This window comes from Poecilia reticulata, chromosome 15, assembly GCF_904066995.2.
Source record: "Poecilia reticulata chromosome 15, P_reticulata-male-v2, whole genome shotgun sequence".
In the NCBI taxonomy this organism is placed as follows: domain Eukaryota; kingdom Metazoa; phylum Chordata; class Actinopteri; order Cyprinodontiformes; family Poeciliidae; genus Poecilia; species Poecilia reticulata.
Genome location: NC_088844.1, coordinates 8,045,102 through 8,071,263, shown reverse-complemented (window position 1 = coordinate 8,071,263; position 26,162 = coordinate 8,045,102). Strand labels below are relative to the sequence as shown.

Genomic DNA, 26,162 nt, shown 5'->3' with positions numbered 1-26,162 from the left:
TGTTGAAGAAGAATTGTTCCACTCTGTGCTGGTTAGTCACAAAAATACTTGTAGCAGCAATGTAGCACAATTAATATTTTTGCAAGGTTCTGCATATGTCATCAGTATGTTTTGCTGTGTTTCTGCCTGCAGCTCCATGAGTGTGGGTGGAGTGACCTTTCCCTTGGAGCAACAATCCAAAGACCCCCAGTCTGTGGTTTACACCGGTCAGTATGACACTGAGGGGGTGGCACACACAAAGAGTGGAGAAAGGCAGCCAGTTCAAATTAATATACAGGTATGGGTGTACTGCACACGTCTGACAAGTATGAACCCAATATGTGGATCGATCGGCTTTTTCCACTATCATCGGTGACACAACTGATCTGATATTTGTGTCTGTATTCTCTTCAAAATTCTAATTATAGCAGTCATAAAATATAACATAAATTAGCACATTTGAACTGACAGTACATGTCGGTCTTTCTGCAAAGATGTAACAGTAATTCTCACATATTATTGTATGAGTTTATGAATGCCTGGTGGAGTTAAAATTGTTATTATTACTACAATAAATACTATATAAGAATGCTATGCTATTATTATTATTTTTTTGCTCACTGAAAAGAGATGTGATTATATGTGTCTGTGAAACTTTGTCGCTGTCTTATCTTGGGGTCAAAGTTGAATTATAAAATAACTATAATTCTTGGGAAGCATGGGTTTCTGGAGCAAACTCTTACTATAACAACATTTTAATCAGTGTTTAAAAACTTAATGTTATGAACTTACATTTTTTTGGTCAAGTTATCCTGTATAACAACATCTGATGCATTTTAAATGTTATGTTTACATTTGTATCGGCTTCCGCATTTCCGCATTAACCTTTATCCTGTGGTATCATAAGCTCTGTAGATGTTTATAACGCTGCAGCCGTGTGTCCTAGCAATATGTTCCTCTTTCTTTTCACCTTTAAAGGCTTTTCCACAAAATGTACTTTAAAATTGGATGTGCGTGAAGTGTTTCCTTTATTAATAATCAAGTTTTCACAGCAAGAGATTCGATGATGCTCAGGCCTTAAGGTGTGCGTGTCTCGTACATGTGTTTGTGCTTTCAGTTCACAGAGGCGGGTTCATTCGAAACCGTGTGGCAGGTGAAATTCTACAACTACAACAAGAGGGACCACTGCCAGTGGGGCAACAGCTTTAACAGCATCGAGTACGAATGCAAACCCAACGACACGCGCACGCTCATGTGGATCAACAAAGAGATGTTCGTCTGATGGCCAGAGGCGACGCAAAAGACTTGGGTGTGTGCGTTAACGTGTCCTCCCTCCTTCAACCTTCTGTCAGTGTCAGAAAATGTGAAGCTCTTTGCAACCGAGACAGACCCATACTCTCGCTATTTTATGTAAAAGACTGCATAAACTTCCTTAGAAAGTTTCCACTTACACTCTGGTATTCTGTATTCTCAAATGTGGAAAAAATACATTTTTGTGTAACAGTACTGTAGTTGTGAAAGATTACCTGTGTTTACAATGAGTGTGATGAGTGTGTGTTTTACAGATGGTGCTACCAATGTGGCTATGTGGATATGTATGTATTTTTAAGCTACATGCAGTACTGTGGAAAAGTCTTCAGCTGTCTCTTATTTCTTGAGATTTATTTGATTTGTTTAAGTTACTTAGCAATGATGTCAAAGTCTCCATTGATTCAGTGTTGTTCGTACAAAAGGAAACTTAAAGAACCATTCATAAGTTTAGTTCAATCTAAGATACCAAAGACAACACAGTTAGTCACAGACAAGAGAAATAATCTAGTATTTAAGCAAAAATAAGATGATTCCCAAGGATCTATTAGCATAGCACTAGTGCCTAAGATTAGCACTAGCTTTTTGAACAACCCTAAGAAGGAGAAACTGATGGAGATTTTAATGAAAAGTTTACCAAAAAAATAGTCTGGCTGCTTTCAATCAAAGGCATACATTAAAAATGGTGTACATTGCTGTTTGTACACATTTTTCATATCCACTGTTAGCTTTAAAATATCTATTAAGCAACAAAAGCCAGCATAAAAGTCAAACAACTGTACTGTTAAAATCCATAATCTCACACCTTCCTTATGCCTGCTGAATTTGCCAGTTTTTTAATTGGCACCCAAGTAATCATCCCCCATCTGTCTGCAAAGCACTGCCATAAAATATGTGTGAGAACTTGGGGGGGGGGGACACTAACAGTATGGCAGAAATGGTTGGCATGTAAAAAGTTCTTTGGCAGCAGGGTGCTATAGAGTCTATGAGATTTGTACCAATAAACTGAAGGGTCTGTAGATGTTACGTAATGATTCTAATGATTCAAAAAGGACTTGTGGATGTGGCAAACTGAGTCATTGTATTTTCTTGGAACGAGGACCTGAAAGTATTTCCTGACTTCAGAGGGATCCAACCTCTAAGTCTCCCTGAGAAAGTTTACTGGATACTCCGATCAACTGTGTCTCTTGGATTCCGGTGTAGCAGCATGGCTTACGTTCTGGTCATGGTTCATGGCTGTGGGGCAATTAGGAGTTTAGTTGTCCAGTTCACATGTGCTTTGTGGATCTTGTGAAGACTTACAACTGTGTCTCTTTGTGTGGAGGTTGATGGTAGAGGATGCCAAAGCAAGAACTGCGTAAACATCGCAGTGGTGGTTGGATTTTGCCAGGTCCGCCTCTTATCTAGAATCCGGATGCAGAGTCGACAAGAAGGACTTGTGTGGTTTGCAAAGTTCAGGGTTTCATCTTTGATTGTCACAAATAATGTGGTTCTTTTGATGTCTTCAAACAATGACTTTCGGCATTTACTTGAGGGTTACTGTGAAGTGGACAGGATGAGAATCTGCTCCTTTTTGCTTGAGACCCTGGTTCACAGTGCTTCTTAACCCTTTTTAGATGTGTATCTGCTCCACATGATTCAGATGATTGGAAAAGCCTGTTAACAACTCATTTGTTTAAGTTACTTGTGGGAAATGCCTAAAACATGGAGGACAGTGGGCTGTAGGGATCAGGGTTGAGGAATAATGCTCTTGGTCAAGGTTTTCTATCTGCCTTGCAAAGGGGAAGTTCTAGTATTATGGAGTCTTGTTTATAAGTTATAGTAGGAGGGAGCAGGATATGGATGTATAGATTGGGGCCTTATCTGCAGTAATGCAACTGATGTTCCAGTAAGATAATAGTCAAAAATGAATTTCCTTATTTAGAGTCCATCAACATTCTGACCCTGAACTTTGATAATCTAATCAAGGGGCCTTCTTTTGGAGAATATCTGGTCATGTCCCACTGGTAGGAGACTTCAAGGCAGACCCAGGATCCATTAAGGGGACTGTTTGTCCTTTCTGGACTGGGAATGCCCCCAGGTTGCCAGAACAAACTGGAGAATGTTTCTGATGAGAGTAATGTCAGGATTTTACTGCTGCTCTTGATTCCCCTGTGACCCTTATTCTTAAAGAAGTGGAAGACGATGGACGAACATTTGAGTCGATGAACAGACCCCTCATGTAAAGTTTCATCTAAAATGCCCTCAGGGCAGTGATGCCATATTTGGAGCCATGTTTATGCATTCTTGATTGCTGACCTGTTGATCAAGTTTTATTAAAGCAGTTTTAAAATGACTAAACATTTGGTGCGTTCTGACTGACTTAAAAAGCATCTTGGATTGAAGCACTCTATGTTTACCTATGTGGGACTTTCTTATGTTGAATACCATCATTTGAACATTAAATTCAACTATAAAAGTAGGTATTTTAGCTTTGGGTGCAGTTTTTGTCTCCAGTGTGTTTGTGTTCTCTACCTCTTCTAAAAGAACCTGGCTCCATTAGGGAGAGGGGCAAAAAAAATGTTGTTTTTTGGAATATTCCCAGCCTAGACCTTTAGTGACCTGTTTATTGACTGTTTTTCTTTTATATTTTTTGCGACATTATATAGGAAAATATTTTTTTTTGTACAGAGAACCATTAACTCTTTTCAAATTGTTTATTTATTTTTTCAGAAAACACTTTCAATTTTGAATTAAATTGATCTATGCAGAATATTAGGGCAACAAAATGACACGTGCAATATACTGTTCTGATGGGATTTATATTAAGAAGAAACTTTTCCTGTTGTTAAAGTGATGTTTATAATGTTATTATATTAAAAAAGGAAATACATATTTTTTGTGTCAGTTGTTTTCAATCAGACTAAGTGGTTTACATGGTTTAATTGCTCTAATAATCCTTTTAAATACTATTTCTATGAAACTTTCAGCATCTGGAAGAATACACAACTCTTGCAGGAAATTTTCAGCAGGACATGAGGTGAAATTTCCTTTTAGGCTGTGGTCAGCATAAGACACATTGAAGGTCGTAAATAAACATTTGATTCTCACTAATCTGCGGTTGAGCATTACATAGACATTCATGCTAAATGCAACTGAAAAGTGAGCAAATTTTGTCTCAAAATTTGATGCTCCTTGTAGATTTTTTTAATATTTACTGAGAAATGTCCGTCTTATTCATGCCAGAAACAAACTTTGAGTTCTGTTATGTGTATATTAAATGGTGTCTTGTATTTTACATGACAAAGACCTGGCATTCATATTTAACATGCTTCAGAAATATTAATGTCTCAAAGTGTTACAACAACTGTTTGCTTCACTCCGCATGTCCTTTGCAATCCTATAAGATTCAAGGTTGATGTATTGAATTTCGTGCGTTGCAACCTTCAACGCTTCTGTGGCTGTTCAAGACAGCACAGATTGTACAACTACAGCTGTCTTGAATGACTCACACGTTCAGAGTGAGGAATAGAAGTTTAATGAGATCTGAGGAAAACACTAAGAATGCTACACAAAAAACAAAAGCTGCTGGGTAGTTTCTTTGGCTGGATTTATCCTGCTGGGAAAGAACTTGAGTAGTTTTAACCAAATATTGGGTCAAAAACTGTGACCTGTTTGTTGGGTAACAGAAGACACTCATTCCTCCCAGATTGAGGTTGTCATTCTGGGAGTGACTACTCTTTAGTTTACAAGGCCTTAGCAAAAGCTAGTCCTGTTTGACATTTACACGTTACCAAAGAATTGATTGGAAAGTCCACAGTCATTATTTTATATTGTTATACAGTATGATTTTTTGTCCATATTGAGATTCAGTCAATAAAATTTTTTTTTTGACATATTAAATGAAGAATAAAAATCCTTTTAAACAATATTAATTGATGAGTCTTTCCGTATTGAGGGCTACTGGAAACTCTGGCTTCTTACCATGTCCAAAAATTTGACTGTTTAATTTCTGTAATTTACCCTTTGGAGTGAGCTTTTTCATTTTTATTGCATATGATAAGTATGTGATTTCCAACGCATGACCCTCTCACAATGATTACTGCACAAGCACACCTGCTTGCTTGTGCAGACCCCAAAGATTAGCCTACTCTTAGGAAGTTCAGACATTCGTAACTTTAAGTTATTTTGGGGGATTGAAAACTTTAGCCAGTATGCTGGGTGTGAACCATGTGCCAGCTGTAAATCAACTCAGGGTTTGAAAGTGAGAAGTGGAACAAATTTTCTCGAGGCTGATCTCAGAGAATACAAGGCCACCCTGCTCACTAGCGAGTAACTTTTTTTCTCAGAATACTGTTTTTTTTGTTTGTTTGTTTGTTTTTGTTAATACTGTTTACTTTAACGGTTAAAACAGGGTTCATTTTTGTGTTTCCCTATTTACATTACTTTATTTTACAGACATAAATAAAAACAAGGTTAGAAACCAACATATGAAAAGTTATTTTCAAAAAATATTATTTTATAGGGTGTTCTAGTTTTGCGATAAAGTTTGGGGAAAATATCTTCCTGCTATGTTGAGATTCCACCACCAGGAGGAGCCCATGCACAAAGCTGCTTTGTGTGTAGGACATAAAAAAAAAACCATGCAGCTTGTAATACCCGGATGTACAGTACTGCCGCACCTCCCCCCTTCTCACTCTCCCTCCGCCCCTCCGCCACCGCCTGCTTGTCAAACCGAACCTCCTCCTCCGCTTACTGTCCCCTCCCAGCGGCTCTCACTCCCTTCGCCACTGCAGTGAAAGCCTCGGTTATTGAGAGAGACGGCGAGGAGAGTCTGAAAGCTGGGTACAAATCCAGGACCAGACCTCTGAAGAGGCACTACTACTGTGTTGGTTTTTTTTTTTTGTATCGTTCCGCTCAGCTCGGCGGCCCGCTGACTCTTCCTGTTTCACCTCTTTTCCGTTCTCATCGCCTGGATTTCATCATCCGACCCGCAAGATGGTAAGCAGCAGAAGCAACGGCTCCTATTTTCAGCCTCCGCCGACTGGTAAACACACCAGCTGGCAGGCCTGTGCTCTAATGTGTCGAATAATGTGGCGTTTTCACAGCTTCTTTTCCGCCATGAGTGTTTCGCTTTAAGTGAACGGTCGAGAAACGTCGAGCTTTGCGAGGAGGAAACGCTTTTCTTCCCCACTTTTGGCTCCAATACCCCAGGGCTCTGCTGACAGTAGCCTGCAGCTTGTGGCCCAGATATTTCTCATCCTTTCTCGACATAGCCCACACTCTTATTAGCAACCACGGCCTCGCAAATTAGTTTTAGTGACAGAAATACCCGCTTATTGCATGTGGGTTTGCGGTTAATTGTAACACACTTTTACCCACCGAGCAAGAAAACGCACCGACTAGTCATGTAGCGGCAGTGCTGTGCATTAAATAGAAAGGGCATTTTATTTCCATATAGGAAGCACGACGCTGTACATGAAGCTGCTGCATTATATAATATTACTGCATATGATTTGAATAATAGGTTGGGGCTTTTTAGAGTCAATTTACAACGATTTTTTTTTTAAAGGAAGCTGACATAGCAGGCCATAGGATTGCTACACTGCCACACACCGCCTGCTGTAGTAACCATCAGACAATCTGCATACCTGAGAACATTTGAAAATGCATTATAACCATAAACATGATGATACTTTAATGCTGCATTAAAAAAATATATCTATACATGCACAACAATGCTACAAGCAGTCAGATAAATACCAAAGAGAGCGTGACAACGACTTGGTGTGAACGGCTAAATTAACAAGTTGTTTAAAAAAAAAAAAAAAAAAAAAAAAAAAAGGTAAAACAGTTAAATGGAGGGCAGCGATGGCTCCATGGTTCTGTGGGACGGAGGATGGGTATTGGTCAGCAGATCCAACCATCCAGAACCTGAGACAACAGCATCTAGGCCTCAATCCATATATGTTCAGCTGAGATGCAGGGAATTGTGCCAATAACCTTTTGAAGTACCTTTTTAAATGGCTTAAGAACATGGTGACAAATTTCAATGCCTTGCTGTTCTCATATTTTATTTTTCCAAGTTGAGGAATTTACAATAGCTTTCTTTTTTTGTGGAACACACCAATCAATTTATTTATTTCTTTTACCTTTGAATGAGTTCTAATCTGTGATCAGCATGCCAAATACTAAAGTCGCATATTTCTTCCCCCTGAAAACTAAGAACTTGATCTGTAAATCTGTCAAAAAACTTGAACTTGTATGCATTTTTTCAATTTAATAAAAAAAAAAAACACATAAGTTGGGGAGCTAACTCCCCAACTTAAATAGTTAAAATGGTTATTAATATAACTATTTAATGCTTTAATTATAGTCTTGAAATTCCCTCATGTACTGTTCGGGAACAGTACTACACTGAAGTTGAACTGGACTATTTCCACACAGTTTCAACCTCTCATTTAAGTTAAAAAAAAAAACGAGTACAATTTATTTCTTCAGTTTTATTTATAAAACTTTACATATTTATGGATTTAACTGCCATGTAGATCATTTTACAGAGGGTCAAACACTGAAGCTACAAAATGCTGAAGTTTAAATGGATTATTTTTATACTATTTTATCACAAATAGAGGAAAATCTTTCAGAAATCAAAGTGTTTATAGAATATCAGCTTAGTGTAAACCAATTGAGGTTGGATTTCAGAGATTTTAGGTATTTTAAACAAAACATCTCCCAAGGTAGCTCAGATTCTAAAAAAAAACGACAACAAAACAGTGAAATGTCTGTTTTTTGTAAATGTCGAGTTAGATTTCATTTGTTTACTATTGCTGCTAATGTATTAGCCAGCATAACTGAAATGGTTTCAGTAAGCCGCAGCTAACATGGTGAGACTTTCAGACTCTTCAGTGTGACTCTTTAAATGTTTGTTCACGGTGAGAAATAAGGTACAGAAAATGTCGCCGTACTCTTGTCTGAATCATACCTGTAATGAAGTGGGCACATGCCCCCAAAGTGCATAGGAGCTCGCACATGGAACTAGTTCTACCGTGGAGGAAGACCTCTGTTGTTTTTGGACAGACTGCATTTAACGCGCTGGCAGATGATTGAGTCAATATGGTTCCACCAACTTCCTTCACAGTTATAAATAACTAGACTTTGTTTTTTGCCGTTTGTAGATAAGGTTTTGCATGGACAGTTATTTGTAGATGACATCATCCCTGGTGTGCCAGGTAGGCGTGGCTTGCAGGCTATTTTCAGAGGTGAATCAGCTGGGGAACACCCTGGATGCTCCGTTAAGATCCACCAGTGCTAGTGGCAGATGCCGGTGTGACTAATGCAAACATTAGAGTTGTTCGTCTGATGAGATGAAATTATTGTCCTACATAATTTAAAAAGTGATTCTGCTGAATGTAATGAATTCCAGCTGGTGTATTCGTCAGCAGGTGATCTAAATAATATTTCCACTTTACTCTTTTTAATGTCATAAATGATATAATAATAATGAATTAATAATGCCCTTTATATGCTGAGATCTCACAGGGCAACATTGGACCCAGAATTTCACCTACAGGGGAGAGTTGGCAATTGCATCGCATGTTATTTTATTACTTTGTGCAAACATTGAGACGTCATTGGTTGGTAAATATTTTTCAGTGTACTGATTTTATGAACTTTTAAAGAAACTTGTCGTACACATGTAATCAGAAGTTTGCACATACTTCAAAATGTACATTAGGGTACAACCAATAAGTAATTTAACAGGTTGTCGAGCAAAATAACTAGCTATATTTGTTTAGGTTGCAACATTGAGGAAGAACGAGAGTGGGTCGTTGTAATAAAGATGAACATGGGCAAGTAAAAGCTCAACATGAATAAGGTCACAGAATCGATGTCTGATCTCCACCTGATGGGTCAGATGTGTCACCGTTTCACCATGAAAAGAAGATGAGAACTGCATATTACAATGCATTATTACTGTCAGTGGTGTCCAAACTTTTTTTCCCCCCCTGGAGCCAAAACTGACTAATTTTAACAATTGGCAGGTCATAAAATTCATTAAACAAAACAAAACAAAAAAAAATGCAAAAATTAGTTTGTTTTTAGTTTTACCTGTTCAACAAAAACCAAACTGTGTAAATTAATAAAGATCCAAAAGATAAAAAAAAGGCTTTGGACTGTTGCCTTGATAAAAGGAAAACGGACAATTTCAAAATTTTTATCAGCCAAATTTTTAACCATTCTTGTCTTGTGATCAGAAGCTGAACAAAATCTTTACAAGGGCAACACTTCAGACATCTATAGAGAATATGAAATATAGACTTGCACACAAAACACATACATTGATTCTAACCAAGTTAAAATAGAAATTCATGTAGGAGCTACATAAACTACATGATCTAGAAGTCTGTATATTTAAAAATGTCCTCCTCTCCCTGTACAATCTTGTTTCAAATCTTTACTACCAAACCTAAATATTGCTACTTTAGATATTTTATTTTCTATAAATTGTAAATGACACCGACCCAGTTTTCGCCTGTGTGAACATCAATAAAAAAACTGGGAGAAATTAAAATCCAAATTAAAATGGATGTTGACTTGATCCCTTTAAGGAGATTTTATTCATTCAGTCAATTCAGTTCATATATGTAGCGCCAATTCACAACAAATATTGTCTCGAAATACCTTACAAAAAACTAAATTCAATCCAACCAAACACTTTCTAAGTCAAATAAATAGATTTCAATTTGATCCTTTTTTACCAAATAATACAGTTATAAAGTGATTCTGCTGAATCACTTTTTAACTGTATTAAAAAATGATTTTTAATACAGTTAAAAATTTGTAAACCCGAAGTCAATGATAAATGCTTTTTGAGCTTACTTGTATTGAAAATGTCATTGTTCAATAAAAATAGGTAAACTTCCCTTGTATTAGCTCTACTGCACTCGCATCTTAGGGTAGAAGCTGAGGCTTGCACAACGCTCAGCCATCTTATTGTTTTTCTTGGAGGGATATAGATCCCTCTGCTTTAAGGCTAGACTGGAGCTAGAGCCTCGCAGTTGCTAAAGCATGTAGTGGAATGATCTGATGCTAAGGGGACCATATGCTGCTTAGCAATCAAGCGCCACCCACATACGGATTTAGCTGTAGCTAATGTAAAAGAGATAAAAGCCACAGAGAAGCTCCAGCACAAGTGATGATCAACACGACGTGATCCATGCTGCTCTTCCCAGCCAGCCTACTCAATCTGGATTTGTCTGTCCTTGTTGACCGCTCCGCATCTGCAGCCTTCAGCACTGGAGCCAGCCGTCACCGGCATGGGCTGAAAGTCTATGTCACCAGTACACATCTATTTGCAAATATTTCAAGTGCCATTTAGCAGGTTAGTCGAGGTCAGCCTGTCTTCGTTATGTCTGGTTTACAGCAGGACGCATCCCAAGTTTTACAGACAGCTAGACCTGTCACAATAACAAATTTTATAAAATGTGTTATGACATAAATTGTCACAATAACAGTAAATTGTCCCAGAAGTTATTGTAATAAACAATAATATTCTTGCTTTGACACCATTTTCAAGTGATGTAACGGCAATGGCATAATAATGCAAGAGCACGTTCTCTAAGATCAATAATCTTTAAATTGTAATGAGCATTTAACACTGGTACCGAAAGACATTTTAAATATCTGAGAATAAATAAAGAAAACAGAAACAACAAAGAAAATTAATTATGAAGACTCTAAACAGAACTGTCCTTCCAAAAAAAGGGGGCTAGTTGAGACCCAATCATCAAACTAAAGACTTTTGTCTTCCAGATTTTGGTAGAAAGAGAGAAATAAAAATGATAGATAATGAAAATAAGAGTTTAGTTTATCATGTGATTAAGTTATTTGTTGTGTATTATGACAGGCCTAATGGCAAAAAGCAGAACTTATGGAAGGTTGACGGGTTTTAATTGGATCAAATTAGCATCTCTAGCCGCCCCTACTGAGGACAAACTAGCTAAACAATTGCTGAAGCAAAGTAATGCTATATTGTTCACTTCCTGCTAAATATGTTGCCTGTTGTATTAAGATGTACAACATAAACATTAAAACCAAAAGTAGATAAATTACTGTATATATGATTTCTTTTAAACTGGTATACCTTCTTAAATATGTTTTAAAAAATTCCCTAACAAAACTATTAAAAGGAGAAATGAAATGAGCCCCATTCTAAAATCAATAGCTGTTATGTGGACTTACAAATGATCCTTTAACAAAATGCTAGCATAAGTGCTCAAGTATCTAATAAGTCTTTTAATCAGAATGTTTGTCTTCTAACCTAGTTCTTGATTAAAAAAATACAGTTTTCCTCTGATACTTTGATGCGTAACTTGACTGAGACAGCTGGTTGTTTGGTTGACAGCATTATGGCTTTAAACTCTTTGTACAAAGGCTTGAGTCAGGCCAAGTAATGGCTGAGAGCTGGGGTTCCTTCAGGCAGCTCAGATTGTGCTAATTATTTTTTTTATATTTTCTCCTAAAACTGCTGCACCTTAACATGAAGAAATCACACATACATCCACTAACAGAGAGACTGTAAAACTGAAAACACATCCTCACATCAGGCTCAGAAACTGAACCAGAGGGGAGAATTGACATAACCAAAAACCTTTCTGAAAAGGTTCTTGGTTATGTTGCTAATAGGCCTGTCGCGATAAACGATGAATCAATTAATCGCACGATAAATGAAACCTATTGACCTCATTTTAATTATCGGCTTTATCGTCTCTTCCTGCCTTTTTTTTTTCTCTTGATGACATTGAATGAAAAGAGGCTCAACTCCATGTTCTCCACTGACCTTCCCTTCCTATTTCCTTAGTGTAATGTCCAGTGCACACGACACGAGTTGTCGGCCCATTTTTAAAACCTGAGACCACACATTAGCCGACAGAAATCCTAGGTATAATGGTTCGATTGGGTTCGATCGTGCTGTGTGGTGTCCAGCCGCTACAAGTCCAGTTAACTAATTTTAATACCAGGCATTAATCAATGCTTTATTAGAATCTACCTGTGATGCATGTGGCTAGAGTCAGCGTTAAGTCCTGACTGAATGAAAATCATTATAACCTATTTATGTCACATTAACGAAGAACAGATGAAAACTTACCGGGTTTATCAACTGCGGTAGCAATTTGGCTCCAACTCCTTCCCTTGTCATTTCTATATTCTTTGCACAAAATGTTAAGTAAATATTAATGTTGTTTCCACATATCATCTCCAATGTCCGCTGGACTTCGGGTTGCGCTGTGTCAGCTGTTTGGGATTCCCCTCCATAATTTCCCCTCAGAAAGCACGGAGGAGAATCCGTGCTTTCTGATTGGCTACCTGTCACATTCAGTGTTAAGCTCCCAGTCGGGGAAAACCCCTGATTTAGATCGGAGTGGCCACGACAATCTAAATCACACTGCAGGATGATCGGTTACGAAATCACCAGCGACAATCTTAGAACGACCAACGATCTAAGATTATCTTAAGGGAAAAATAGGGGCAAAAAATCGTGTAGTGTGAACTACTGCATTAGGTAGTCGGATGTGCCCATCTTCTCTATTTAAATCTTGTGATTACTGAAGGGCAATATAGTATACAGACTTCATAATCTGCACTCTTTTGGTTGAATGCAGTATTTATTTGCACTTTGGCTTTATGCTGTTTACTTTTTATTCCAGTACGTTTTTTGTTAATGGAGACTGAGAATCCATTTTATTTTTGTTTTTGGTTGTTTATTTAGTTCATCAGTTCCAGTGTTATGTGTTCTTTTGAAAATAAAGTGTATCTATCCATGGCAGGGATATTGGAAAAACAGTCTTTTTGCATGGCAAAAAGAACCGTTGTGTTCTCCTCTTTTAAAGTAATTGCATGGCAGGCATGCATTATTAGTCATTTTCATTAAATCAGTGTCAAAAGGTCTTGAAACAATATTATCGTTTATCGCAATAATTTTTTAGACAATCGCTCAGCAATTATTGTGACGGGCCTAGTTGCTAACCTGTGAGATTAAACATTTATTCAGACAGGCTAACAGCTATAATACCATGCTGCTTGTTTTTCTGTGTCCCCCGTATAAAGTATAAAGAGGAAAAACTGTAAAAGTAACTTCTGTTTAAAGAAAAGCATAGAGCCCATTTCTGCTCTGACTTTCACTGGTTCAGTCTATCATAAAAGCTCGCCTGTAAGCTTGATATTCTCAGACATGGTTGTGTGGGGGCGGCATGTAGTTCTGTGATCCCTGATCGAGAGAAGTGAGCCGGGAAAAAATGGGAGGAAATTCTAAACAAATCAATTTGAGATCTCATGAATGTTGTGGTTTTAAGTCAGAACTTATTTACTTCACTTGAGTGCAAAACAGATGGTATACATATCAGCCTTGCATATTAGGACCTACAGTACGTACTTGTTGGTAAACACAGGAGGTTGAATTTGATCCTGGATTTGTATTTTTCTAAATTGCCTGCCCTAATAATATGGTACTGTTTTTATTATTTGGTAACTATTTAATACATCAACGTGGTTGCACAGTCTTGGTTGTACTATTATTCCAATTTTGACTTTAAGTAAGATTTTATAAAAGGTGTTTGTGCTTTTATGTTTCGGATGTATTCAAATTTTGTCTTGTTTTTCTTTCCAGTTTCCTGTTAACTAGTTTTAGCAAATTTATATTGATTGATTTTCTTTTCTGATATACTGCCTTTTTATCTGTTATTAATTTTTTTAATTTGTATTATCAGGACCTCCAAAACTGCACTTTTAACCTCTATCACTGGGACTTGTGATAAATTGTTGTAATCAAACAATACTACTTCTTTATACAATAAAAAGATCAAAATCATTACATTTATTCCCGAAACACTTGTTAGTCAGCCCTACAGGCATATAGCACCAAAGTGACTTGTAATGGTTTTAAAAACATTTGTCTAACTTTAACATTTAGTTTTGCGTCGTAATATTGTGCAGGAATATTACAGAGAAATGTAAAAGTTGGGTTTCCCCAAACATATTGTCTCTAAGTTTGTTTTCTTTGGCTGTGCTGTAATTGTATCAGGCTGGTACTCAACCATAAATGCTTCATTTGTGCAACTTTGAAAACTGTGAGCCAGACTAAACGAGTATACTGGCAATCCTCACGTCTACATTGTAATCGTACTTTAATAGCGCTTCAGAAAGGTAAATGAGGTGGATTTCTGAGACAGGAGTGGAACATTTTCCTAATGCAGTTAAGATGCATTGTATGGTCTTGCCCAGTTTGTCTTATTCCATTCAAACCAATAAACAGAGCACCAACGATTAGATTAGGAGACTAATTGATGACTTTCTCCTTGTTTATTGTGCGATTTCTATTCATTGTGCTTGTGTATTTACTGCATTTTATTCATGTTTTTGACGAGTACGATTTTTTTTTACTTCCAGGTTTTTTCCCATTAACTTTTACAGTAAAAAAAGTACCTTTCCACAGCCATTAACCATTTTTACTTTTATTACACAAGGACCTGGAAGTGTTAAGTCTTAAGATGGGATGTGGAGCAACAACCTGTGGTTATTACATTCAGCCATCCTACTTGATCAACAATATTCATGTCTGTGCTGTTTATAGTTGGACATTTTTGCAGGAACATTAAGTAATGGAGCAAAATATTAGATAAATGTACTTTCAAAGTAAATGTCTTAGGCCAAACAACTTAAGGGAAACAAATTTTATGCAACCCATAATATCGGTTCTTTAAGGAGGAAGCAAATAAAATTGCAGAGAGGTCAAAATCAAGCATCCCCCCCGATCATGTTGTATACATTTTAGTTCATTTTACCGTGACCCCAGTCGGTGTAAATAATTGGATTTCTTTGACCGTCAGTATTAGAATATTTGATGACTAATGCTTCTGCGTCTTTATAGCCCAATCTTTTAAAAGGATGAAACGACTTGCTGGTAGTCACTTATTTCCTGCAATTTTGATTTGTCAATTTTCTTTATTTTATTTTTTTTTAAAAGAGGAGAACACAACGGTTCAGAAAAGTACTTCAGCTCTGCAGCCGCATGCACTGTAATAGCCTTTCATGTTACGAGTCCTGCAGGTCTATAATTAGCCGGGTTTTTGGGTCGGCTGCAGTGTTGCTACTGAACCAGCCACTTTGCCAGACTCTTCATTATGCAAAACGTGTTTTGTGCGCATTGGTCTAATTGATTCTGAATGAAGCATGCATTATTGATGAGCAAACTAGTCCATCCCTCCCTGCCTCTGTTTCCCTCTGTATGCAGGGAAGAAATTCATGCTTTTTCCTTTGTTTCTTTTTTTAAATTATTATTTTGCCTTTTATCCCATCTGTGCACCAAGTGCAATGAAGTGGTTTGTCACAGGAAGACGTAGCAAGAGTTACTCCTTGATGGGCACAGAAAGGAACTAATGCCTTGGTCAATAAACCTGTAATCCTTCAAACCAAATCTCCTTTGCCCTAAGTCTCTTTACCTGCAAAGACCCTGCATTTTGCATTTAAACAAGAATGAACGTCTGGGTTGTAGTTAAGAGTCAAGCTACCCAATGCTTATTTAACCTCTGTGTTTTTTAGGTTATGATTAAAGCTTTATTAAAATTACATGATGATGTATAATGAATCACTCTTGGTGCTCTTCTCTTGTAAAAATTCATCGGTTATTGTAGAAATGTAGAATATTGTAGCTTACTGAGCTCTGCAGCAGGGAGAAAAATAACAAACGTAAAGACTTTTCCCTGTTCAGATCAATAAAGTATCACATTGCCACTATGACAGGGCAGCGACGACAAAAAGACACCCAAACGCAATACTAGCGGTGCTGTGCGGCACTGGTTGAGCTACTCCAAAACTTCCCTCTCTTGAACTGGCTGTGCTCAGCCAATGTGAAGCAGTTTCAGAGGAAAACCGTGTACACGTCAACCATTGATCTCTGCGCTGACTCCACTCTCCGTTTAGGGTGTCAAATGCTAAGGCGCTCTCCTGGTTAATCCCGTCTCACTTCTTTCTCCTTGTCGCTCTTAAAATACCTCAACTTGTGTGTGGCAAGCCCTTCCTTTTTGTTACGGCACAGAGTTAAGCTGATATGACAACTTTTTGACTCTGTTCTTGTTAATTTGAACTGCTTTGGCATTTACATTGGTTCAAACTTTGCTTGATTGTGGACCATTGAGTAAAATATATCAAAAGACTGTTCAGCTGGAGTGGGGAGCTGATGTCTTGAAGCAAAATGTTGTCCTTTAGACTTGACTCATAGAAACGTTCAACTTTGTTGCAGATTTGACCAATAGAAATTTGCTTTGGCATTCCTTGGAGGAGCGATCGATTGCTCCCTAGCCTGTTGGATCTCTTACTTGGCTTCGGGAATGCATCCGATCAATTCTACCACTTTAGTAAAGGGTTTTCTCATTGGCTTCCACACAAAAGTGTTTGATCTCACTCTGCCAATTATCTGACCACCTTAGTTGACACTGCAGTCAAATGTAATGGGGATGCTGCTGATGTGAATGTTGAACATGAGCCAGAATTTCACAAAGACATTATTTCTGTCGAGAGCCTGTACCCGAGCTCTTTAAGATTGGGTACAGTATAAGTACTTGGCTTTGAAAAAACATTAATACATAATCCTTTAACTTTAACCCCAAATACACCTAGCTGGAAGTCAATGGGTTCACGGGGACACTGGTGGCCTCATCACAATTCAGAGGTTAAGCAGTTGAATTTGTTGAAATGTATTGAAAGGCATTTCAGATTAATTGATGGCAAACTCTGCGTAGCAGAAGTCTTTAAGGTTTCCAGTGCAAAATACCAAAGGGCTGGAATGATCATCACCTTTCAGCACAACATCAAACCTGTTAGAACCTGTCTGAATACAAAGAATCTTATCAGCAGTGCTTTCCAACAAAATGCTATTACTATTAATGCACTGTATCCATCTTACAAACGTATTCAAAACTGTTAGCGATTTTTTTTTTTTGTAAGAAATTGCACACATGATCAATATTAACAGTTAATGTTTTAAAAAATAACGAGTGTGTAGTTTTATGTGGCTGTAGTTTCGAAATTGTTTTGTTTTTTTCCAGGCAAAACTACCGCTACTTGTAAAACGGCAAAGATTTTTTTTGTACTTGCACAATTTCATGACTATTTGAAAACTGTTTTCTGAAAACAAAAGGTTTGTAAAGTTTGCCTTAAGCCATCCCATAAGGATGAGATAGATGTTAGAAAATGTTTGAATGTTTGAGTGCTCGTCTTGCATGCAAAATATTCCAAAGCAGATGGCAGTTGTGTAGCATTATTACAGAAATGGGACATTGCCACTTCACATTGCACTGAGCTGGCACAACAACCTCGGTGTAGTATATCTATAGGATGTGTTAATAGTGACACATTCATTGAGCTAATTAAATTAAACTGCAGGGTAAAGATGACATAGTGTGGTAAACACATTATTTGTATTCTGATCAGACTTGTTGGTGCTACTCTTATGAAAAGCATGTGCCTTGACTGTGTGTGATTATGTTTTTCTGACACACAATTGCACCAAAAATGCACATTTGCATGTGGAAAAAAGTGAAATACTACACACAGATGCTAGGGAATAATAAAGCAGTTTCAGTGATTATTCGTTGATTAAAAAGTAAAGTATACATTTCTTTGTCCAAGTGACTAATAAAGTGACTAACTCAAATTAGAGTTTCATGTTTGTGTGGTTCTAATAGTGAAATGAAGAGGACAAAGTACCTGCAGGGAACCTAATTAGAGCAAAGCAAACTATCTGAAACTGAAAAAATAACTTCACACTATATTGACACCATCTAAAGCATTGCTCTCCATTGTTTGACTTTAGTTTGTACCCTATTATAGGTTCCAAATCTATAAAATGGGTTGAACTGTATACCCTATCTTTTTTTTTTTAACAGGAAATATTACCAGCCTGTTCATCAATCTTTGGTATGCAGCAAAGCTTCCCCTTTTGTTGCATGGTTCAGTGTACCAGGGCTTACCAAATGAACTATAAAATCAGCAGGGCACGTGGTTGCTTCCACATCTACCAGTCTAACCACCTTAATTAAATCTGAGGTTTTTGCATCTTGAACAAGTGAAGAGGCAAGAAATGTATAAAATGGAAGCGTACTGTTTGACCTATAAGCTTAACTTTCAGTATTATTTTGGCTAACTTTTTCTTTCTTTATTTCTCAGGGAAATGAAGCCAGTTACCCCCTGGAGATGTGCTCACATTGTAAGTACTTTTAATCTTTGCCTCAGCTTGATTTATCATTTATGATAATATTTACAGCTTCCATTGTTTTTATCAGAAGGGCTGATTGACAAGATTATAAATATTTTGGTTTTTCTGGGACGAAGGGAACATTTTTATGAAGAATACTTAATATATTCATATATATTTAGTTTTATTACAGTTCCTTCATTACTTGACCAGCTTACTTTTTATGCCATCAGTTCCTCTACATGACAGATTGACCTTAACATTTGTATCAAGGTCAACATAACAATATTATTAATATCAGATATTGACGTCTGCGCAAATGCTCATATCGATGCGTCTCTGTCACCTTGTGTATTATTAGCATGGGGAGCCTGAATGCAGGGTGTTTAAAGAATGAGCTGATGTTTATCACAGTACAAGCAGTTCTTTGTATGTGTGCATTTCATGACCTTATGATCTGTGTAACTGTGTTAACTTTAGTAGCATTTTAATAGCTTAGTTTTCCTTTAGAATAGTCTATTCAGTAGATGTTAATTTCTTCAAAAATATCATGTTTTTTTTTAAACAAAAAAACAAAACAAATCAACCCTCAGATATGAATTGGTACTGAAATTTTCCATCATGTTGAATCTGTTTTGGTTTGTATATGGAAGGCACCCTTCCTGTCTTTGCCTACTCCAGTTGTTATGTAACTTCACACAGCAGACTGACACTTTGCTCAGTATCTGCAGAGCACACAAGCTAAATGTAATATTGTTTTACTGTTGATCATCATGGATCCAGATGATGATGTGCATTTTGCCACCATGTTGAAAGCAAACTGTTGTTTTGCTTTTGTGATTTTTAATATATTGAAGCACAAAATTGTTGAGTAAAGCTGAGAAAATTGAATACATTTATTCTTTTACCGAACCTTTACCTTTTAAGTCTATAACTGGCAAATTATACTGATTTCTGGTAATAGAATTGGTATAATTGATTTATTATTGTTTGTAATCAATCAATCAAGAAGAGTTTTCTAAATTGAATCAATCCCTTCTTGATGACATGAAGGTATTGAATTTGGGTTTTTGTGCCTCACCCATGAGCAAACATCTACCATTCACTTAAATTCTCCAAAGCAGCCACAGAGCATCACTGAGCCATCACCGTGCTTCACTGTAGGCATTAAGTCTTGCTACAGAACTAATCAGTCAGTGTTTCAACTATCCACCTCCTCTTCCTCTTTCTGCCACTTCCAGGTAACTTTTTAGGGGATTTTCAGGGACTTTTTGAATCATTTTCCTTGTTTTGGCAATTTAATGGCGCCCTGAACTTTTTGTACAATTTGTTGACCATATTCCTAACATACAGTGAAATGTTGCAGTCAAGAGTCCACGCAACTGAAAGGATCTTCCTTCAAGCAGTGCTGGAACAATTCATTCGTAATTGTGTGCTGTTATGAGGAAATCTGTTCAGGAAGTTGAATAATTTTAAGGCTGTTGAAAATATAATTTAGTGTTGAGTATGGATAAAATCCTTCTATTTGCTTTTTTTTTCTTTTTCCTTGGGTAATTTGCTTATTGCCCAATATTGAATTTGCACATGGGTTTGAATAATTTAGATTAATCTGTAATACCTCTGTTTTTCTTAAAGCATCCTCTTTGTGCTGCAGAATGCACTCTTTACAGTTGGATATTGTTAATAACCAGCTTAAAGGCTCCACCGCTGCATGTGTTTTAATGAGCATGCAGATGGTGGCTGGTGCCTATGCAGTGTAGGTGGTCTTTGGGGACTGCGACACGGTATAGATTGACCTCATCAGTCATTCACACCATCAGTAATTTTTACATCAGGGCTTTGAACACAGCTGCAGAAACAGTTTTAAAAGGCATGTAGGAGGCAGAGGTGTGGAAAAACATCCTATATTCTCTCAAACGGTAATCTTATTCTGTAATATTGATCAGAGGTAAGGAGCTAAGTTTTATTTATTATTTTTTGGTTATGATGTAGTTTTTGGATAAAGTTTTGTTTTTTGGGGGGGATTTGTAAAACACCAACTCGACTTCCATTATAGACTTATTTGATGCCACATACTGTGCAGAATTATTCATACCACTTTTTTTAAATCTACATTTTATCTGTGAAGGTTTCAGAGTATTGGAGAACATTTGTTAAACAAATATTGATTATGAAGAACCAAGTAACACAGAGAAAGGTCTGATGTAAAACTGTTGAGAAGTTTAACGCAAATGATTTTATTAATCAATTAATCTATTGATTATTCTGACAATTGCGTATGCAAATAAAATATTGCTGTGTAGTACCTACTTCAGCTAGCAAAATAAATGTGTGAAAGAGAAAATGCTAGGAAAAACACTGTTTGGTTACTTTAATAAGAAGATATTTTACTGTTTAAAATGCAATGCCGCATAAACGTCACTTAGTCTCAAGTTTGAAGTATGAAAAAACTTTTTTTAAATGTAAAAACAAATGAGAAATAAAGCTAAAGTACTTTTTTAAAATAAAATATATCATGTATAAGAACCAATAATCAAATTTTTATTTTTGCACTTCCTTATTTTTCATGCAATGTTAATATGGAATATGATTCCTTGTAACAAACTAATTTCTGCACTAACAGTCACAGATCTGTTTTTTCCCCCCAAAGAGAATCAAAACATCGCCTGTGAGCTCAATGAGCATGTAGTGGATATTTCCTTATGAGGTGTTTCACGACATGCTATTGTGATACTTAAATTCTGTTTTGCGCTACACGCCCTGAACTGTTATTTTTTTAAAATTTAGTTTCAAGTGATCCCACACTTTTATCATTTTTCATCTTTCTTGGCGATGCTTCTGTCACTTGCCGCTTAGCATTTCCTCCCCAGCAGATTGGGGTAACCTGTTAGAGTTGATGGGAAGACATCAGACAGATGAAGACGTCCATGCATCTTTAAAAAAGTCTTAAAATCATCCATCTCAAATTAAGGGCTTGAAATGTCTTAAAATCATTGAAAGCTGTAGGTTGGTCTTAAATACATTAATGACAGGTCTTAAATTTTGTTTTTGCAGGACTATTTAATCGTGTTTATTCCATGTACTCCTTTCCAGTGGGACTTTTCTGTCCAGTAAATGTTTTGGTCACACGCAAACAACTTTATTGCAGGGCATGACTCACTGCTTACATACCCTTGCTAGCTAACTAGCAAGCCAGCATTCTTGCGTCTATCTTGGGTAAGTGCAAATTTATCGTCAATTGGTTGGACACATTTTGTACATTTCTTTTGAGATGTATAGGTCGTAAATTCCATCCATAACGGTCTTAAAAAATCTTAAATTTGAGTTGGAACCTGCAGAAACCGCAATCCTGAAAGAAAACCTGTTGGCAGCTGTAAAAGACTTGAAACTTTGGTAATGTTTGCCTTCAAACCGGACAGTGATACAAAACACGCAACCTGAACTACAGTGGAGATCAAGGCGGATCAGTGTGTAAGAAGGTTCCAGTCAAAGTCTAGTCATAAATCCCACATTGCTGTCTCAAAGTTTAACGAGCAATACGTTTAGTCTCCAGATGCTCTCTTAGCAACATCAGCACACAGTTTTACAGAGAGTGCTTCTGGGGCTAAATGCAAATTCACACAAACATTTACTTGACATACTTGAAAGCCATTCATTTTGTTTTCCTTCTGCTTCACATCAATGCTCTTTGTGTTGGTCCATCACATCACATACAAATAAAATCTCTTAAAGTTTGTACGTCTAACATTGCAGAATGTGCAAATGTTGAAAAAATAGACAATTTTTCATAACTTTTTGAGAGTGATATGTCTTGGTAAAGTGAGCAGAGCTGTGAAGAGGACAACACTCTAGCTTGTCCATACTTAGTGGGGGACAGGACCTTGGCCGGCCTGGCCTTCCAGGCATCCCTCTGGATTAGGCCGCCACAGAGAGGAGGGGGGGATTCAAATGAGGCATGACTGAACACTCAACCAATCAAGGCTCTGACCATTCTGCTTTGAAGTTTTATTTTTTATTATGTGTATTCTTCTCTCTCTCTCCATGAGCTTTGCTGTAACTCCAGCAACTAGCCGTGCGCCATGACATCTTGTTCTTAAATGTTCTGCATCAGCCTGGAAATACAGTTGCTCCAAGTTTAGCAAATAAAATAAAAACGCCAAATTTTAACATCTTCCTATTAAGAGGGTGATTCTGGATATCCTTGAGTTTCAAACTAAACAGATAAATACTGAAGGTATCCGTTACATCATTTCTACATATTATTATGGATCTTTCTCTAATCTTTCGTGTTTCTTGGAAATTCTTATAGAGATGAGTAATATAAACTTAATGTTTTATCACAATATTTTGTGGTACTATTGAGATAACATTAAGTGACAATAACTATACATTACTACATTTTTTAGATAGTAATGTAAGACAAGACACAGCAATTGTAGTCCTATAAACACAAATGCTAATCTTGAAAAATATACCCACTAGACACATAAAGAAGTGATTTGTGTCACTAAGCTTCACAAGGTAGCTGTATTTTCAAATGTATTGGTATTTACTGATGCTTTTCATGAACAAACAGTGGAAAAATAGCAAAATCATCGATCATGATAATATGGACAGTTTTGGGGGTTCAAAACATCAGTAACTGGAATTTGTGGCATCAAAATTTATCATGATAAACGATATATAAACCCCTATGTTCTTGTCTTTATTTTGACCGTCTCGGTTGCCTCTCTAATCAGCAGCTGTTCAACTTCTCAATTGCTCAGACAGGCGGGCCCTGACTGTGAACTCCAACAAGTTGAAGAAATTCGTCCTTCTGCAGGTTACCGGTCTTAAAATGACATTCACCAATAAATTCTCACCATCAGTCACTCCCTCCTCAGATCTGTGTATTGATGTCCGCCAGATAAAGGTGAATATCTTCTTTGTGCTTCACCTCGATTTGACTGATTTATGTAAAAAGTGGGGGGAGGGAAGCTTTGAAGGCCTGCTTTTGGCGGCGCAGTACTTGTACCCTTACTGACAGAATTTAATAGCCCACTAGTAATAACATGCATATTTTGGCATAAAAGACGCACCTCCACACATTTCCAGCACACACTTTGCTTAAAAGCATGCCCACTCACAAATGCACGGTGCTTTGACAGAAACGCAGCAGCGCGCTTCAGAACCACTGCGGCTCGGGCTGCGGCCATCCAAAATAAAAATAAAACAGCGGGCAGCTTGTTGGAGTTCCTTGTTGCTAGGGGTTTCCCTGAGGGCGGGTGGGGGTAAGCTGCCGACTGAGGGGGGGTGGAGAGTTGGGGGTTTTCTGGTGATGGAACTGCTATAAATACACGCCATCAATGTTGTGCCCTGCTGTGTCCTCAGTTCGGCCCATGCAAGCAAACTGTATGTTATCAGAGTGGTCGGCACAATCAGCCTAATGCACAAAGTGCCGGAGCGGTAGTATACAATCCAGGTTATACAGCCTGGTGTCACTGCTGGCCTGTGTGAGATAAGACTTAGTTAATGTGGCAGGGTGTGTGTTTGTGTGTTAGTTGCTTTATTTAGCCTCAGAAATGGCCTGATTCTGAAATCCAGGGTCTGCTCAGTTCAAGCCAACTTAAGCCAGTCGAATAGTTTGAATTTGAATTCTTCTTATCGAGTATGGAGTATTGGGTCCCGGCTACAAGAACTGTTTTATTTTTTTTAAATAATGAGAATGTATTCATGATAACAAAACAAAAACATATTTTTACTTGACAACCTCTTACAATTATGAGACATCATTTGAGTAAGAAAAAAGCTTGGATAATTTTTTGCTTTTGTGTTGGCGTTTTCATAAATTTACTACGTTCTTCTAATATTCTGGGGATATTCAGAATATTAGTATTCTGAATATCCCCAGAATATTAGTATTTGTATTTCTACTTTGATGCCGTACTATTTTATTCTCGCATTACTACAACAGTATGTTTCTAATATAATGACTTTATTATTGTAACGAACGAACGAAGAAGAAAAAAATCGTTGTAAAATGTGCTTGTAAAACGCGATGGCGGCATTGGACGTGCCGATATCACTCTGAACTATGGAAATGTAAGGAGTGCATTGGTGAAAAAATTCCAGATTTTCCAAACATTAAATCTTTAAAAGACAAAAATTAGATTAATCAATAAAACCGACTCATTGCCCAGCCCTATGTCAGTTTAAAATCTTTTTAAACTGTTGAAATTGAAAGACTTCAAATTCAATGAAATGAGCTACTTAGTCTTAGTTTGCACTAAAATATGCACTAAAGTTTCTAATCTCTGGTTTGGTTAAAGCCAGAAATAAAGATTGTCACCCAAATTCAGAGCGAGAGAGAGCCTTTAAAGCTGGGTTTTAGTACTTTATTTATTTTTTTTACTTGACATTTTGAAATGTCTTTTGGAGCTTCTGTTGGCGATTAGCCAGATTATCTTGGCTATCATTACAAAAACGACAAAGACCTAGAAAAAATGGCTAGTGGTGCTTTTCTTTGTCCAGTTATTGTAAAAAAAAAAGAAAGAAAAAAATTGTTGTAAAAATAGTTATGAATTAGATATGATTGTAAACTTAAATTTTATTTCTTAAGGTATTTTATATAGATTTGTATAAAAGCGAGTCGTTTTGTCTGTGCAACATTAGAAGTTTAGATTCTGTCCTTGGATTCTGTCAACCTGGAGATAAATGCTCTGTTTTAAAGGTCAAAGGGCATTCTCATATCCTTTATCAGCCTCTAGTTCATTTTAGATCAGAGTTACAATCGGACATTTTAAATTTAGATGCCAAACAAAGCATCCAACTAAATTTTTTGCAAACTTCTACAAACCACATCAAGGTATATAGACGGTTTAGTCCAGATTTATTATTATAGATTCAGTTTTGACTAAAATCTGACTTTCAAACAAACATACACATAGTAAAACCCAACTAAATAGAGATTGTAAAAAAATAATAAAAATCTAGTCTGGAATCTGAACATTGTCAATTTTGACAAGTACGTTGTTTATATTACATCCTGCCTGTGTCCTTCAGTATGATTGCTACACCCTCGTTTACTCAACCCAACCCCATTATGCTAATTGGCTCAGTGTCATGTGTCAAACCCATGTAATTACTGGGCTGTGCATGTAACCTTCTCATGTTTACCCACCGTCATGCCTTATCTTGGCTGCCCGGAAAGCCACACAGAACGAGGCTGTTATTTTCAGTCACACTGCAGCTTCCATGTTGCTTCCTCTTTCCAACGCCCGTCTTGATTCAGGCCGGCTGGCCGCTAATGGAGTCACATGTCTCCATCAATGTGCAGGGTGAACTGTTTAAGGGCTTAGCATGCTTAGGAGGACGCAATCATTAATGACACTTTTGGGAACAATGAGGTTTTTTTTATAATTACTCAGAGCAGAACCCAGATTTTCTGGGTTCTGCTTTGCAGCGGTTGGGCCTCGGATAGCTCGGCTGTTTCAGGGTTATCTTGCTGATTTGGGAAGTAAATTATCAGCCAGGCTTCCAGACGACTTGCAGGGGTCTTTGTTGTGTTACCGTCGCTTTTATAATAATTCAATAAAAACGACTCATTCTCAGAGGCCGGCGCCATCTACATCTATATACGTGTTTTCATGTATTCCCCTTCTGA

General features: G+C 37.2%; 2 protein-coding genes across 2 annotated transcripts in view; both read left to right on the top strand.

The window, feature by feature from the left end:
• The window catches only part of cnrip1b (cannabinoid receptor interacting protein 1b), a 5,944-nt gene extending 1,783 nt beyond the window's left edge, over positions 1–4,161 (top strand). Inside the window, exons 2-3 of the mRNA XM_008428854.3 lie at positions 133–277; positions 1,097–4,161. Of these exons, the coding sequence (XP_008427076.1) occupies positions 133–277; positions 1,097–1,261 (310 nt within the window). The 3' untranslated portion in view covers positions 1,262–4,161. The remainder of the gene's footprint in view (positions 1–132; positions 278–1,096) is intronic.
• A 1,824-nt stretch (positions 4,162–5,985) lies between these two features.
• ppp3r1a (protein phosphatase 3, regulatory subunit B, alpha a) overlaps positions 5,986–26,162 on the top strand; it is a 34,675-nt gene continuing 14,498 nt past the window's right edge. Inside the window, exons 1-2 of the mRNA XM_008428856.3 lie at positions 5,986–6,267; positions 18,493–18,532. Of these exons, the coding sequence (XP_008427078.1) occupies positions 6,265–6,267; positions 18,493–18,532 (43 nt within the window). The 5' untranslated portion in view covers positions 5,986–6,264. The remainder of the gene's footprint in view (positions 6,268–18,492; positions 18,533–26,162) is intronic.